We start from the raw sequence: 16,063 nt of genomic DNA, 5'->3' as shown, positions 1-16,063 counted from the left end.
TAAACATACATACTAATCTAAAACAAATGCCAATTATTTGAATCATTATGGGGAAAAAAACGATATTTGAATTGAACTTCTCACTTACAGGTGGCTTTTTAAAATTAAAACTCTCTAGTTTCTCCCATTTAAAAAGAATCTTCACTTAAATCCTCATATTCCCCCAACCACTGCCCAACCTCTCCCCTTCTTTCACAGCCAGACTTCTCAGAAGTATTATCTATACGTCCTCTCCAGTTACTAACCTCCTACTCACTCCTCTCATCATTCAACATGGTTTACCCTCTATCTAATCAAGGGACATAAACAACTTCCACATCAAGAAATCACATGGGGTTTCCAAGTCCATCGAGTTACTTGACTTGGCAGCATGGAGTTCCACTGTTGCTCCCCCTTGACCCCTCCCAGACTCTCCCCTCAGCTTCCATGACTCAAGCTTTCTCTGCTTCCCTTCAAACTCTCCAGCCCTCCTCTCCTGCTCTCTCCACTATCCTGACAATCTCATCCATGCCCATGCTTCAATCACAACCAATACCCTAGTGACTCACACATTCTCTCTCCAGCCAAGACCTCACCTCTGAACTCCAATGAATATTTCATTGTAAAATTGGAAAAAAACAAAACAAAAAAAGTGGTTTTTCAAATTAATCATTTATGTAGTGTGGATATTTGTTCCCACTAAAAATGTCGAAATGTAATCCCCAAAGTTGGAGGTAGGGCTCAGTGGGAGGTGTTTGAATCCTGGGGGCAGATCCCTCATGAAGGGCTTGGGCCATCCCCTTGGTGATAATTAAGCTTTCGCTCTGAAATCTGGTCATTTAAAAGTGTGTGGCACCTCCCATATGCACACTCACTCTCAATTGCTCCTGCTTTCACCATGTGACATCCTGCTCCCCCTTTGTTTCCACCATGACTGTAGCTTCCTGAGGCCTCCCTAAAAGCTGAGCAGATGTCAGCATCATGCTTTCTATAAAGCCTGCAGAACCACGACCCAGTCTCAGGTATTTCTTTATAGCAATGTAAGAATGGCCTAATACAGTCATCAACTAACTCTAAGTACCTACTTCTTCCTCAAAGGGTGGGGGGGGTGGTATTGAAGTTCTAAGTTTCACTGCTGACTTTTTCACAATTACCTTGGAAAGCTACCTCAAGTTGAAGCTAATAAGAACACAATGCTTGATCACTGGGCCAATTTTCTTGAAAGTATAATATTCTACTGTCAACTTTTAAAAGATTTTTAAATATTCTCTGTACTTTCATTTTGTACACCATTTAAGTTAGACACTGTCTAAAAGATAACATTTTTTTAAATTGGAGAATTGACAGTAACAAGACAGTTTCAAATATAATACCAATTAAAAATTTTACATCTTTTCCAGAAGGAAACCTATCCACATATCCCCTATGAATTATAATTCTTAAAATAAGAGATAGTCTGGTAATATATAATTTTAATTCACTGAAATTTTATTCACATGGTAAATTTATATGCAACAAATAAACCCAAAATTGTTATTAGTTAACATACTATGAATCAGAATGACCTGATCACAGAAAAATATGCTTCTCTCAAGATCAATCTAAAACAACAATTACCTTCAATTTTCCCAGAAGCAAGAAATGCACACTTCCATAGATGACCTCTAACTGCAAAGCCATAACTCGGCCAGAACCAGATACTGATCTTCAGAACCACACATAAAAAGAAACTATTTTCCCATCTATTCCATTTTAAATCTTCTAATTCTAGTGAAGAAAGAAAAACTGAAACTAAACATGAGCTAAAATGGTTTCCAAAATCTCCATCTCCAAATATTTTAAGTTCAGCTCTACTCCTGGAAACTAACAAAATTTCACAACTTTTAATCATATGTGTATCTAAACACATTTACTACTGTCTTCACTATGAAATGTTTTGACTATTTTCACACTACAGCCCTTTTCAGGGCCTGTTCCAGACTGCATCCGGAAAACAGCAAACTCTTCATCAGCTTCCTCCTTAAAGACACCCATCTTCATGGGCATGAACAGACACCTAGTGCCCTCTTGTGTTCTTTCCTCTGCATCCTGGGACAATTAGAAAAACCTAATCTTCCCAGAGCACTGAGTCATTCTAATCTCTATTCCATTTCACATGCCTCCCATGTTTGTCGTCTATTAGGAAAATTATAAATTAATCTGAGCTAATGTAATAATAGTGCTAATAAATCTTAATTCAATGTATTCTCTGAGGAAATACAGTTGCACGTTAACACCTTTCCCAAAGAGAAAAACTATGGTGAAAATGTAGGACTTCATAAAGAAAATATTTGGGGAAGTCAGGCTTTTTCTTATTTTATTACATTTACTAAATGAAATAACATAAAACTTACATTAGAATATTTTTATAAATATTTTTCCATCTTGGGCTGTACCACTTTTGAGACTTACAGAGAGGTGAGATTTTCTGCTAGAGGGCAAGTTTCAACTATATGCGTATCCTACTGAACATACCTTCTTATTCTGCATATCTAGATGCACCACATGTTGGATTATAACCTCCAAAAAATAATTTTACATTGAAAAATAAATAAATATAAGCTAGTGAGTGATGGCTTTAGTGTTCATCAGCAACTGCTCTACAGCCCCAAATATTCAATGACCAAGATTTGAGGGGGCTTTACTCCACAATTTTCAAACCAAGTACACCATAACTGAGAAGGTCAGGCTTCCTCTATAACACACGTGCACTCTACCAACAACATAAGTGAACAAAACAAACAACTTATATCATTAAAGTGAACACCTATAGCAAAAATGCTAGCTACTCAACTTTCACTTATGAGCTGAAAAAGATTAGATTCTGAAGCAAACTATTTATTGATGAATGTATCTTTCAATAAATACCATTTTCATTTATAGTGCCAGTGATTGTATATATGCAGTATTTTCATATTCAATACAACTAGAATCTACTTAAAATAATTACTGCTTCTTAATCTTACAAAGTAAAAATAAAATATGGCATAAAAACCTGTATTAACAGGTCACACCACCTTTTTCCTCTTTGTTTTTAATGGAATTCTAAATCATTCAAACAGTTTTGGTTATAATTACTGAAGAATTAAATAACATAATTTCATTTTTCCATGCTTGAGCTCAAGTAGAAATAAAAAGTTAGTGACTTATGATTCAAAAGTGCAGTTAGAAATTAATTTGTAAACAACTGTATTCAAACAACCTAGGGCATGACATATTAGTTTGTAAAATGGCAAAACTAAACATTAATTCATATAACAATGAAAGCAAATGGTTTAATAAACAATTTGATGATTCTTTATTGTTTTCTGAAGAAAAGGATTTTATTCCCCCACATCCTATATTTAAGTACATTTCATGTCCATGTATACTCAAAGGACCTTTCTATATCAACCTGAAATTTTCTCTGACACTTTGTCTCTCAGACGGTAGCGAAAGTTGTTAAACAGCAGTTCAAGTACACTTAGTTGCAGAACTTATTTCAATATTTCATTTTTATCTCACGTGTAGCTTCTATGAAATTACCCGCATGATCACAGCCAAAATTTTATTTTCATAAAGAACTGTCACTGCATGACTAATCTGCCATGCAAAATATGCTAGAATTTTAACTGAATTAGATTTAACTTAAATTATCTTATTTATATTTAATCATACTAGCTTTTAGAGGTGCATATCAAAATCTACTCGGGTTGAAACAACACTTTACACACAAAACTTAAAAAAGGATGTCTTTCTCTTAATGTTTAAGAAATGAACAGTCAAAGATTTTTACATTTTTCCGTAATTTAAACAGCTTCTTCAAAAGACACAACCTCTAAATGCCAATGCACAGTTAAAGATTTTGATATTTCCAAAGTTGCTAAAATCTTTACAGACACCTTTTCTTAAGAATAATAAAGTATGATACAGATACGTAATAAGCCTTTAAAAAAATACCTGAGAGGTCTTGCCTGGGGATTGCCTGCTTCTACATATGGATGTAAATAATCCTTTATGTAGAGATCAGCAGCACTATTAGAATGGGTGCAAATGAGAATCCTGCTGAAATAAATGGTGCAAATAAAAAGAATGATAAAACACAAAACTATTCAAGCAGTATAATACCAAAAAAAAAAAAGCAGTGGCCATCTTAATATTATAAATTCCCTTACCCTACTCAGTAATCCCTAACATTATTCAGTGATACCTGTAAGAAATTACACTACTCTTTAAGCTAAAAAAGAAGTTCCCCAAAATCATTTTTAATCTATCATCTAATATATATGCACATACTTAAACCCAACTTTTTCCACTCTAACAGATATCACAATTCCATAGCAGACTTGTTCTGATGGCTATTTTAAAACCATTTTAAAACTGTCTATAGTGCCAATTTTAAAAACAGCATTTTTAGAGAATTCAAATTTCAGTGCTCTGGGGTTTGGGTTTATGGCTTTTCCTTTCTTCTTTTCTCCATGTTTAAGAGCCACAGGAAAACTATGTTGCTAGCCCTCATTTTGTATTTAAAACAAAAAAAAGAGGTAGTACCCTACACCAGGGAAATATGAGCACACTTCCCACCCTCTCACCTAGTCTCCTGCTGCTGCAGAATATGTTTGACAGCCTGAGCTAGAGTGAACGTTTTGCCTGTCCCATAGGGTCCGATGATAAGCACAGGCGGCAGCTGGATTGAAAGTGGAGTGGTAATGGCCAGAACAGCCTCTTTCTGTTTTGCATTTAGTCGAGGATCCAACTGTTCATCCCATTGTCTATGGAAAATAAAAATTTATTTTAAACACATGCATCTCATTAATAAATAGAACACAACATACAAGTATCCCGAATTTCAGTGAATCATTAAAACCACTGAAATAGCATAGCATCTATTAAAAACAAATGCTTATTCTAAAGCTACTTTTTAGAAAGTTACCCAAGTCAGGGTAGAGTGTTTTAACATGTAAATCAAAATTAATTTTATCTTGTCCTATTCTACATACAAAAATATTTTTGTAACTTATCTAAGGAAATCACATACTTTGAATCTAGTTGCTGCCAGGTCTTTAAGTAGAAATGGCAACGTTTCAAAAAGGCAATTTCCCTCTGTTACAAAAAAGCATCAGAAAACATTTTACTGATATTAATGGAGTATTAGGTTTTTTTGCATAGCAAATGAAATGCAAAAGGAAAACTATCTAAATTTCAAATTCTACTTATTTAAAATATCTGTTAGTAAGGTTTAAAATGAGAGGAAAAGAACAAACCTCTATGTCCCTGGTTAAGAGATACTAATTTTTACAAAGATCTTATGTAGAATTTTTACAACGATGTTAATGTTTGCCATAAAAAGCCAAAGAGAATGAAATGTTTAATATTTTTGCACATACACACACAAGTAATACACATATCATATTGGTCAGAGTACAGAACACCTGTCACAGTTGCACATTTGGCGACTGTAATGAGATCTATCTTACCAGTATCCCTTCTATGACTTGGCTAAGTTTTGAAGATTTAAATGGACAGCAGATGCTAAAACAGATCAAACTGAGTGGAGAATCAACAGCATTCTTTCTCACAACTACAGTTAAAATACTATACATCACAACAACTATGGCAAAAATGATAGGGATGTAAATCAAAATAGGAAGGGTGTGTAAAGAAACTCTTAGAAAATTTAAAATAAAAGTGCCTGCAAAATAATCCTGAAATAGAGGACAGAGTTTAGACAGGAAAATTCCCTCTGTGAGGCTGTATTTTACTTAAATGAGAAACTGGTTATTTTTTTAAAACCTTAACACTTTCAGTTTTTAAGAAATTATAACCTGGCCAGGCATGGTGGCTCATGCCTATAATTCCAGCACTTTGAGAGGCCAAGGTGGGAGCGTCACTTGAGACCAGGAGTTCAAGACCACCCTGAGCAACATAGTGAGACCCCCATCTCTACAATACACATATAAAATAACTTATATTATGACATATAATCTCAAACCAACAAAATTCTCCTTAAAAAATATAAAACCTTAGAAAACAAACTTTGACCATATAATCATGCCAATATTTCTTTTTCTGAAATTTGCCACTCACTAAATCTCATTTTTTTCAGAGTCCCTCAGCATTAACCAGCTTATTTATTCATAATTCTACCAGTATCCAGCCATTTTCTATCTTCTATAAATGAGAAAACTGCCTTAGGTGGTGGCTAAGTCTAGACCTAATGTATGTAGTAGCATTAGGTAGAATGGTTACCCTAAAACCATAATCATAGCAGCCTTCTCTCGGCCTTCCTCTACTGTTGAGCCAAGCCAGTTATAATGCTCCATCTCCCAGCCTCCTTTGCTACAGACCCAATTCTGATCAACTAGATGGAGGAAGAAGTCCTCAGAAGGGTTTCTATACCCAATAAAGTAAAAACAAAGCCTCACTTATTATAATTTGTTTTTGTTTTTGTTTTTAACTAAAGGAAGCCCTTCTTGCTCTTCACTTCCTTCCTCAGCTGACTGGAAAAAGCTTATGGTAAATAAACTACAGCAGCCATCTTTATTTTAAACTTTATTTTATTCCCAGAGCTAAATTAATTCAAAGTCCTTTCTTCCCCTGACCCAGTACAGTTATAATTAATTTATAGACTACATGCTTAAGAACAATTTCTCAACTTCATTTATCTATCTATATGCCACATGATTCCAGAAAATATTTTCTGACACAACAGTGGCTCACTGCAGCCTCAAACTACTGGGCTCAAGCAATCTTCCCAGCTCTGCCTCCCACCTAGCTGTGACTACAGGCATATGCATCACACCCAGGTAATTTTTATTTTTATTTATTTATTTATAGAGATGAGGTCTCACTATGTTGCTAAGGCTGGACTCTAACTCCTGAGCATAAGCAATCCTCCCACTTCGGCCTCCCGAAGTGCTAGGATTACAGGCGTCAGCCCGTTATCATTACAACTAATGGTTTCTCAGTATATTCCTAGACCCAAATACCTTTTAATTGCTATGTAAATTACAGTGGTATAAAAGTCTTTTCCTGCTTGAAAGTTTGCTTACTTTTGCAGTTAAAACTAAGCGCAGTGGCTCATGCCTGTAATCCTAGCACTTTGGGAGGCAGAAGTAGGCAGATCACGAAGTCACGAGTTCAAGACCAACCTGACCAACATGGTGAATCCCTGTCTCTACTAAAAATACAAAAATGAGCTGGGCATGGTGGCGCATGCCTGTAATCCCAGCAACTCAGGAGGCTGAGGCAGAAGAACTGCTTGAACCCAGGAGTCAGAGGTTGCAGTGAGCTGAAATCACGCCATAGCACTCCAGACTGGACAACAGAGAAAGACTCTGTCTCAAAAAAAAAAAAAAAAGTCAGTGGTATTTAAATATACTACATTATATACAATATAATTTTCAGAAGTGAGCACATGAAGTAAAAATGCCTAAAAGCTTACTGGCATGGCCTCACGATTGAAACTTTTCTTCTTTAAACTTGAAATTTTTATTAACGCAAATATGCCAAATATGATTAATGTGTAAAATCCTGTTGGTATTCAAAGAAAAATAAGACATGGTCTCTCCCTGTACAAAGCCCAGAGTCTAACAAGAAACACAGTCTAGAAATGTACACAAATTGACAAACTGAGAAATTGTGCTTAAAAGCACAAAACTGAGCCTAGCACATGTCAGGCATTGTTAAAATACTGACATGTAAGGGTCAGGTTCACCTGTTTGAAGAAGAGAGCATATGATCTGGACCAAATCTTAAAGGACAGAGAGATCTTCAGTGAACTAACATTGGGCAAAGATTATACAAGAGAGAGAACATCATTTAAAGAGAGGGCAAGCTGCAGGCAGGGGGAAATGAGGAGTTGTTTGATGGGTATATAGTATCAGTTTTGCAAGAGAAAAAATTCTGGAGATTGTACAACAATGTGAATATATTTAACACTATGCAACTGTACACTTACAATGGTTAAGAGGGTACATTTTATGTTATATGTATTTTGCCACAATTAAAAACAATTTTAAAAGAATAACAATTATTCTTTTTAAAAAGAATAACAGAAAGGAAGAAAATAAATAAAAGACAAATTAAACAAACTTCGAAGTAATTCAATATTGCTAAAACAAGGGGATTTAGAGGGACAAAAGGAGTGTCAAGTACAGAAAAGTAAAAGAAATTTGAGAGGATACTGCTGGAAAGCACAGTCAAAGAGGCCATGCAGTGGCGCTTTGGCTTACACTGCTCACCCTTTAGCTACATATCAAGGAGAAGCCATCAGAGATTTACAAGCAGCGAAATGACATGATTATTTTAGAAAACTAACTCTGGGAGAAATATCTGGGATGAGCCAGAAAACAGGGCCACAGACAGCTGGAGAGAAGGCCAACTAGAAAGCTACTGAAATAGTCCAGATCTAAAAGAAGCACTGGCTCTGAGAATGAAAAGAAAAGGAAGCATGAAGAGAAGCTGAATCAGAAGAGAACTGAGGAGATGTCACTGGATTTTTACAATTAGCGGATCACCAATCACTTTCAGGATAGTACACAAGAGGAAAACAGAAGTTACAGAGTGAATAAGAAAGAATACTGGAAAGACACAGACTACTCCCTCTCAATGATTTTGGCAGTAAAAAGAACAGAGGGGACAGCACAGTAAGAGTAAGCAAAACAAGGGAGAAATGACTGAGGTTTTATGTCATCAGGATATTTCTCGTCATTCTGTTTTTAGGACCAGAAGAAATGGAATGTGAGGGGAAGTGACACATGCCACTTCTAGGCCTGGCCCATAAAAGCTTCCCACATGACCCTCTGTGCTCTCACTCTTCCCGTCGGCCAGCTGAATGTCAACACCCAAGGTGCTCCTGGAAACCACTTACTGAAGATCCCAGAAGCTCCATCAGTCATGGAAAGGGCCACCCTACCATGACTGAATTGACACAGTGATAAATAAACTTCTATTGTGTAGAGCCACTGAGATTTTTTTTTTTTTTTTTTTAAAAAGGTGTTGCAAAATGAGTATTGGCAGGGGCTAAGAAGAAAAAACCCAGTGAAGACGTTAAATGACAGATGCAGGCATACAGCTCTCACTGTCATCCATGCTTATAACAAAATGGAAGTACCTTCTTCAATTACATGTAAAGAATTTTTCTCTTGCAAAACTGATTCAATTACATCCTAACAAAATTAAAGCAGAACAAGACACAACCATTAACTTGAGAGTAGTTTCTTCTATTGTACTTTGTCCATTTTGCTAATTTATAAATATCTCTTCTATCTTTAAAAATTATTTTAAATTAGAACAGGTGAAGTGGATCACATCCTAGCCCTTTGGGAAGCCAAGGCAGGAAGATCACTTGAGGCCAGAATCTCAAGACCAGCCTGGACTAAGATAGCAGACCCCTGCCTATAAAAATGTTTTTAATCAGCCAGACACAGTAGCATGTGTCTATAATCCTAGCTACCTGGAGGCTGAGGCAGGAGAGTTGCTTGAGCCCAGGAGTTCAAGGAGCAATGATCATGCCACTATGCTTCAGCCTGGGTGACAGAGCAAGATCTCAACTCTAAATAAATAAATAAATAAAAAGTATTTAAAATTAACTACTGGAACCACTTTAGAAAGGCCCTAATTTTGCCACTCAACTTCTATTTGGAAATATTCCTGAATTGCTTGGCATCCTATCAAATTAAGCCTGTTGAGAAAAGCAATAGAATTCATTTAGACTCTGAGACAAAGTAAAAAGATGATGAACCTCAAATGTTTCATTTTAAGTGTTCTTTTACTCTCTTTTCTAAACTAGCATCTCCTGAACAGCATAGGCAAACTTTCTTATAAAAGTATGCTTGAGTGATTTGATACAGATATTCAATTTAATATTAACATAACCTCTTTTAATGAGCTATCGCCTTTTTGTACCTGTTAGGACTCCATGGTATGGTGGGAGTCATACTGACATCTGGAAACAAAACCCCATTGTCCTTGATCCTGTCTAGTGCATAGTGCATTTCACAGAGGGGTAATCGATTTAATTGAAACTGAAGTTCAACCTGAAACACAAAACGAATTTTTAAAAAACAGCATGAAAGCAAACATCAATCCTGGCAGCTCGCTAGAATACTTTGGGAGAAATCTATTTGAGACAGTAAGTTTAGTGATTCTTTTAAAGTATAATTAAAGTCTAATCATAATTATGATGAATAATATTTGCTTTGTTCATTTATAACCAGGCACCATAACAAGTACTTTACTATGGATTATCTCATTTAACAGTACCAATGATATATATATACTACTATTAACATCATTTTACATATTAAGAAACTGACGTATTTATAAGTTACCTAATCTCTAGATAAAAGCTACCTGACTACCATTCCCATGAAAATACATTTGCAAAAATTCAGAACATATGAAGTATTTAGTCATGAGAGATGATTAGCCCTATGGCACGCTACCAATTTACAATAAATAAATAAATAAATATTCACCAAATTTTATGTTTAACAGGAAAAAATATTTGTCTTCCAGTTAAATATGGCAGACTGAAGACATAATTCACCTAAAAATTCATAAAGATATAGAGAACAGGAACAGATACAACTGCAGATGAGAGATGTCCCAGGATGTAGCTTAGTTTCATCTTTTCTTCCATTGCTGATTTAAAACTCTAATCAGAAAGCTCAACCTTGTATAACACTGGAACATTTTAAATGTTACTTAAATTTAAAAGAATCACTTTTCTCTGGGAGTTACTACCGGTCCAATTTTCAACCCATTACGAAAGTCAGCTTTGCTTTTGTTTATGGCAGAAGAAAAACAAAACCAGAGGAAGACTACAAGCTGACAATGAGGTTACAGACTATGATGGTTAAACTGCAACCTTCAAACATACCTGTGTGTCACAGTCAGGCCGAAGATTAAGTTCTTCACAGCATTCCCTAGATAGCCTTAAAAATATATACTCCTTTGTTTTTTCTTCAATAGTAGCTTCATAAACCTTTTCTTTGGTTCCCTGGGTCTGAACTAACTTCTGTTTAGGGACTGGTAATAAATAAACAGCATTGACTTTGGTCATCACCAGTCGTCCAGCCAAAGTATCTTCAGAAAGTGTTTCGGTAAGCTTAAAGCGACCAAAAAGTTGTCCATTCTGAGCATACTTTGCACCTCCAGAAACGCCAGTGAGCATGAAGCTTGCTAGAATCTGCAATTGCACTTTAAGGTTGAACCTAAATCAGAAGTAGAAAACTAGTTTGAATATTTTACATCAAAAATATGTAAAAACTAGAAGAGTGAAAGAAAGTAAATCATATACACATACCAAAAATTAAGGCATTACATCAATTCCACTTCATTGAGCTAAAAACTATATCTTTTTGCCTGTAATACAAGCTGGATTGCTTATAGCCATTACTGGAGATAGTAAAAGAAAAAAGAAACAAGCTGGAAACAACAAAATTTATTTATTTTTTATTTTTGAGACAAGTCTCACTCTATCACCCAAGCTGGAGTACAGTGGCACGATCTTGGCTCACTGCAACATTTGCCTCCCAGGTTCAAGGAATTCTCCTGCCTCAACCTCTCACACAGCTGGGATTTCAGGTGCACACCACCATGCCCAGCTAATTTTTGTATTTTCAGCAGAGACAGGGTTTTGACATGTTGGCCAGGATGGTCTCAAACTCGTAACCTCAGGTGATCCACCCACCTCAGCCTCCCGAAGTGCTGGGATTGCAGATGTAAGCTACTGTGCCTGGCCAACAAAACTTTTTTTTTAAGTGAATAAACTCCCATATAAGTTACATAAAGATACATACTAAGTTGTGTTGAAGAATATGCACATTCCAAAAAAATGTGAGTATTAACATGAAACTAAATGTCATTTTTGTAAGTAACATGAAATCTTATATACCAATTAATATAAAAGTCTGTTTGAACACACTGATGGGACAAAGACTTTAAAATCACCTGGAACCAGAAGGAAGCAAATCGCATTGAAAATCACAATGGACTTTAAAACAATTGCTTTTCAAGTAGATCTTACCAACAGATTCTAACCATAAAACATCTCTTTCAATAATGTTAATAAATAACATTTAAAATAAATTTTCATTCATGGCTATATGGAGGCAGGTCTCATGCAGTAATTATAGAAAGAAAAGTTAAAGCCTATCTTATTAGACAACAGTTGGTATACCCTTCACACTGCCATGTGTACACGTGAGTATGAAAGAGTATGTGTGTGAAGGCAGCACTGAGAATCAAGATTAATTAATCAAGATTAATTTATGTATCTTTATGTAACTTATATGGGAGTTTATTCACTTATTCACAGTCAAGAAATATGGAGCTGGACGTGGTGGCTCATGCCTCTAATCCCAGCACTATGGGAGGCTGAGGTGGGCGGATCACCTGAGGTTGGGAGTTCGAGACTAGCCTGGCCAACATGGTGAAACCCTGTATCTACTAAACATACAAAAATTAGCTGACGTGGTGGCAGGCACCTATAATCCCAGCTACTAGGGAGGCTGAGGCAGGAGAATCGCTTGAACATGGGAGGCGGAGGCTGCAGTGAGCCAATATTGTGCCACTGCATTCCAAGTCTGGGCAACAGTGAGACTCTGACTCCAAATTAAAAAAAAAGGGAAATATGAAGTGAAAGAAAGATGTACACTAATTAACAGTTCTTTGCTGTTCTGAAATGGTGCTGTAAGAGGTAAGACAATATGGTAAGAAGTGATGGCAACATTTTCTCCTTTTCCTTAGGTTTGTCTTAGTCTGTTTTGTGTTGCTGAACAGAATACCTGAGACTGGGTAACAGCTAAAGAACAGAGATTTATTTCTTACAGTTCTGGAGACTAGAAAGTCTACGCACAAGGGGCTGGTATATGGTGAAGGCCTTCAAGCAGCATCATCCCATGGTGGAAGGCAGAAGGGCACCAGACTGTGAGCAAAAGCAATGGCAAGAGAAGACTGAATTCACTCTTCTAACAGCCCACTCTCACGGTAAGGAGCCAACTCCTATGATAATCACATTATTCACTCATGAGGGTAGAGTCCTCATGGCCTAATCACCTCTTAAGAGTCTCACCTCTTAAAACTGTCCAAATGGCAATTAAGTTTCAACATTAGTTTTGGAAGAGACATTCAAACCACAGTATTCTGCCCCACAGCCTCCAAACGCCATGTCCTTCTCACTTACACAATACATTCATTCCATCCCAATAGCCCCTAAAAGTTATAATTCTTTCCAGGATAAACTCAAAAGTCCAAATCCAGAGTCTCAACTAAATCAGACATGGGTAAAACTCAAGGCACAATTTGTCCTGATTCAAATTCCTCTCCAGTTGTGCCTGTGAACAAGTTAACAAGTTACATGCTTCCAAAATACAGTTCTACCCAGGAGCTCACACAGATTGAAAGTCTTGTCTCTGTAGCTTTCCCAGGCCAGAGCTGCATAATGCTGACCCTTCAGTTCTAGGGTCTCGGGATCTAGCCCACTCCCAGGGTTCCACTAGGCACTGTCGTAGTAGAGGCTCTGCACAGTGGCTCCACCCCTGCAACAAGTCTCCGCATGGGCCCTCAGGCTGTCCAGTACATCCTTTGAAGTCTATGCGGAGGCTGCCATGGCTCCACAGCTCACCCACTCTGCATCACATAGCCACCACCAGGCTTACCCCTGCACCCTTCAGAGCAGCATCTCAAGCTGCACCTGGGCCCACTTGAGCCATACATGGCTAGGACAGCTGAGGACCACTGCCAAGGAGCACTGTACTGTGGGGAGCAGAGTCCCAAGGCAGCCCTAGGAACAAATGCTGCAGCCCCATAGGGGCAGGTCTCATAGACACCTCTCTGGAAACCCTGCCCTCAGGGTCCTAGCTCCAGGAAGAAGTCGGAAATGCCTTCATTCTCTCATTGTCTTAATGAATAGAATCTGGCACCCTTCTATCCAAAGGTCACTTGGCCACATCTTCAGTATACTCTCCCAAACATGCTTTGTTATTCTTTACATGGCAAGGCTGAGAATTTTCCAAATCTTTCCATTCTGCTTCCCTTTTAATTATAAATTCCATCTTTAAATAATTTCTCTCTTCTCTCATTTTATTGTAAGTGGCCAAAAGAAGCCACATAGCACCTTAAATGCTTGGATACTTCTGCCAATCATCGTAGTTTATTGCTCTTAAATTCTGACTTCCATAAAGCCCTAGGGCTGGGCACAATTCAGCCAAGTTCTCTGCCATCACCAGAATGGCCTTTACTATCCATATTTCTGATCACAACATTCTGATTATGATCATTTAAGGAATCTCTAAGAAGTTTCAGACTTTCCCCACAGCTCTCTTCTGAGCCTTTACTAGAAAGTTCTTTAATGCTCCATGTATAGCGGTCTAAGCTTTTTCTAGCCTACTCCTCCACATTCTTCCAGCCTCTATTTATCACCAAGTTCCAAAGCTGCTTCCACATTTTCAGTTACCTGTTATAGCAATAGCCCCACTTCTTGGTATCAATTTTCATAGTCCGCTTTGTGTTGCTATAACAAAATACCTGAGACTGGGTAATTTATAAATAACAAAGATTTATTTCTTATAATTCTGGAGAATGGAAAATCCAAGACCACAGGGCTGGCATCTAGTGAGGGCCCTCATGTAGCATCATCCCATGGTGGAAACCAGGAGGCCAAGGGAGTGCAAGTGAGAGCCAGAGAAAAAGAGCAGGCCAAGCTCACTCTTCTCAAAATAATAAACCCAACTTTCATGCTAACATTAATCCATTCATGAGAGCAGAGCTTCATGGCCGAACAATCTCTTAATGGTCCCACCTCTTAAAACAACCCAATGGCAATTAAATTTCAAAGTGAGTTTCAGAGAGGACATTTAAGCCGTAGCAAAATTTTAGGATTTTGACTGAAAAGGTTAAATTGTTTAAAAATTTATATATTCATTTATGGAAAATGCTATTTTGTAATATTACTGAATTGTTTTATTTTCAGATCTTCTTTTGTATACATGATGTCAAGAATGTCTTATAAATCCTTAAGGGAAAAATAAAACCCTTTAAAAACATTATAAATTTATTTAATGGAAATATGTGTATTGCTTTCAATATTAAAAAGCTAAATACTCTAATTCAAACTCTCTATTAAAATTTTAAATGTCCATTTGTGTATTTAAAACTTACAAAATTATAAAAATACTTCTGTATAATTACAGAAATAAAAAGTAATGAAACTAACACATCTGAATAGCTATTTATGCTTGTAATGATAGTTTATGAGCTTTGTTAGTAATTTTAAAATTATTTACAATAGAATACTTAAGGCTAAAAAAAGATATGTAAATAGACATTGAAGTTAATATTTAGTAATGTCGCTTTATAAGATGAGCAAATGAATTCCAGCAGAATTTGCTTAATATCTACAAGTGATATGCATAATTTCTAAAAATCACATTATATTTCTCTCATTCTCTATGCATACTTCACTAGATCCAAACAAGAGTAGGATAGTAATTTAAAGAAATACAATATGTTATCTAGTTGTGCTTGACTCTTTGGAATGTACTCCATGGAATATGCTCCATGGAATCATTTAAGTCTTGAAATGACAATGAAACAAAATACTCCTCAGTTTATATAGAATCTGTGTTCACCTGCTTCTTGCTTTTTAAATGAAATACATGCTTTTAAAAAGAACAGGAGTCCAGGTTCAGGGGCTCACACCTGTAATCCCAGCACCTTGGGAAGCCAAGGCAGGAAGATCACTTGAGGTCAGGAGTTCAAGACCAGCCTGACCAACATAGTGAAACCCCGTCTTTACTAAAAACACAAAAATTACCTGGGCCTGTGCCACTCAGGAGGCTGAGGCAGGAGTATCGCTTGAACCCAGGAGATGGAGGTTGCAGTGACCTGAGATAGCACCACTGCACTCCAGCCTGGGTGAGAGCATGAGACTCTGTCTTTAAAAAAAAAAAAAAAATTGCAACTCTTCCTTTACTCCTGCTTTCTCAAATTAAGTTAAAATTTTACTTTCCTTTACTACCCATATAATCTGCAGAGTTTAGGGGTCATTACAACTTTC

At 36.7% G+C, this 16,063-nt stretch overlaps 1 protein-coding gene across 12 annotated transcripts in view; it reads right to left on the bottom strand.

The window, feature by feature from the left end:
- The window catches only part of HELZ (helicase with zinc finger), a 175,833-nt gene that overhangs the window by 88,253 nt on the left and 71,517 nt on the right, over window positions 1–16,063 (bottom strand). For 7 of the 12 annotated variants that reach the window (XM_078374466.1, XM_035301579.3, XM_035301580.3 and 4 more), the window contains 4 exons: window positions 10,883–11,216; window positions 9,907–10,037; window positions 4,590–4,769; window positions 3,958–4,062 (listed from right to left, as the gene is read on the bottom strand). In XM_078374466.1, coding sequence (XP_078230592.1) covers window positions 3,958–4,062; window positions 4,590–4,769; window positions 9,907–10,037; window positions 10,883–11,216 — 750 coding nt within the window. The remainder of the gene's footprint in view (window positions 1–3,957; window positions 4,063–4,589; window positions 4,770–9,906; window positions 10,038–10,882; window positions 11,217–16,063) is intronic. The other 5 variants (XM_078374468.1, XM_035301584.3, XM_078374471.1 and 2 more) reach the window with 1 other exon arrangement.

This window comes from Callithrix jacchus, chromosome 5, assembly GCF_049354715.1.
Source record: "Callithrix jacchus isolate 240 chromosome 5, calJac240_pri, whole genome shotgun sequence".
NCBI lineage: Eukaryota > Metazoa > Chordata > Mammalia > Primates > Cebidae > Callithrix > Callithrix jacchus.
Note: the sequence above shows the minus strand (reverse complement) of the source record. Positions and strands in the feature narration are given on the sequence as shown.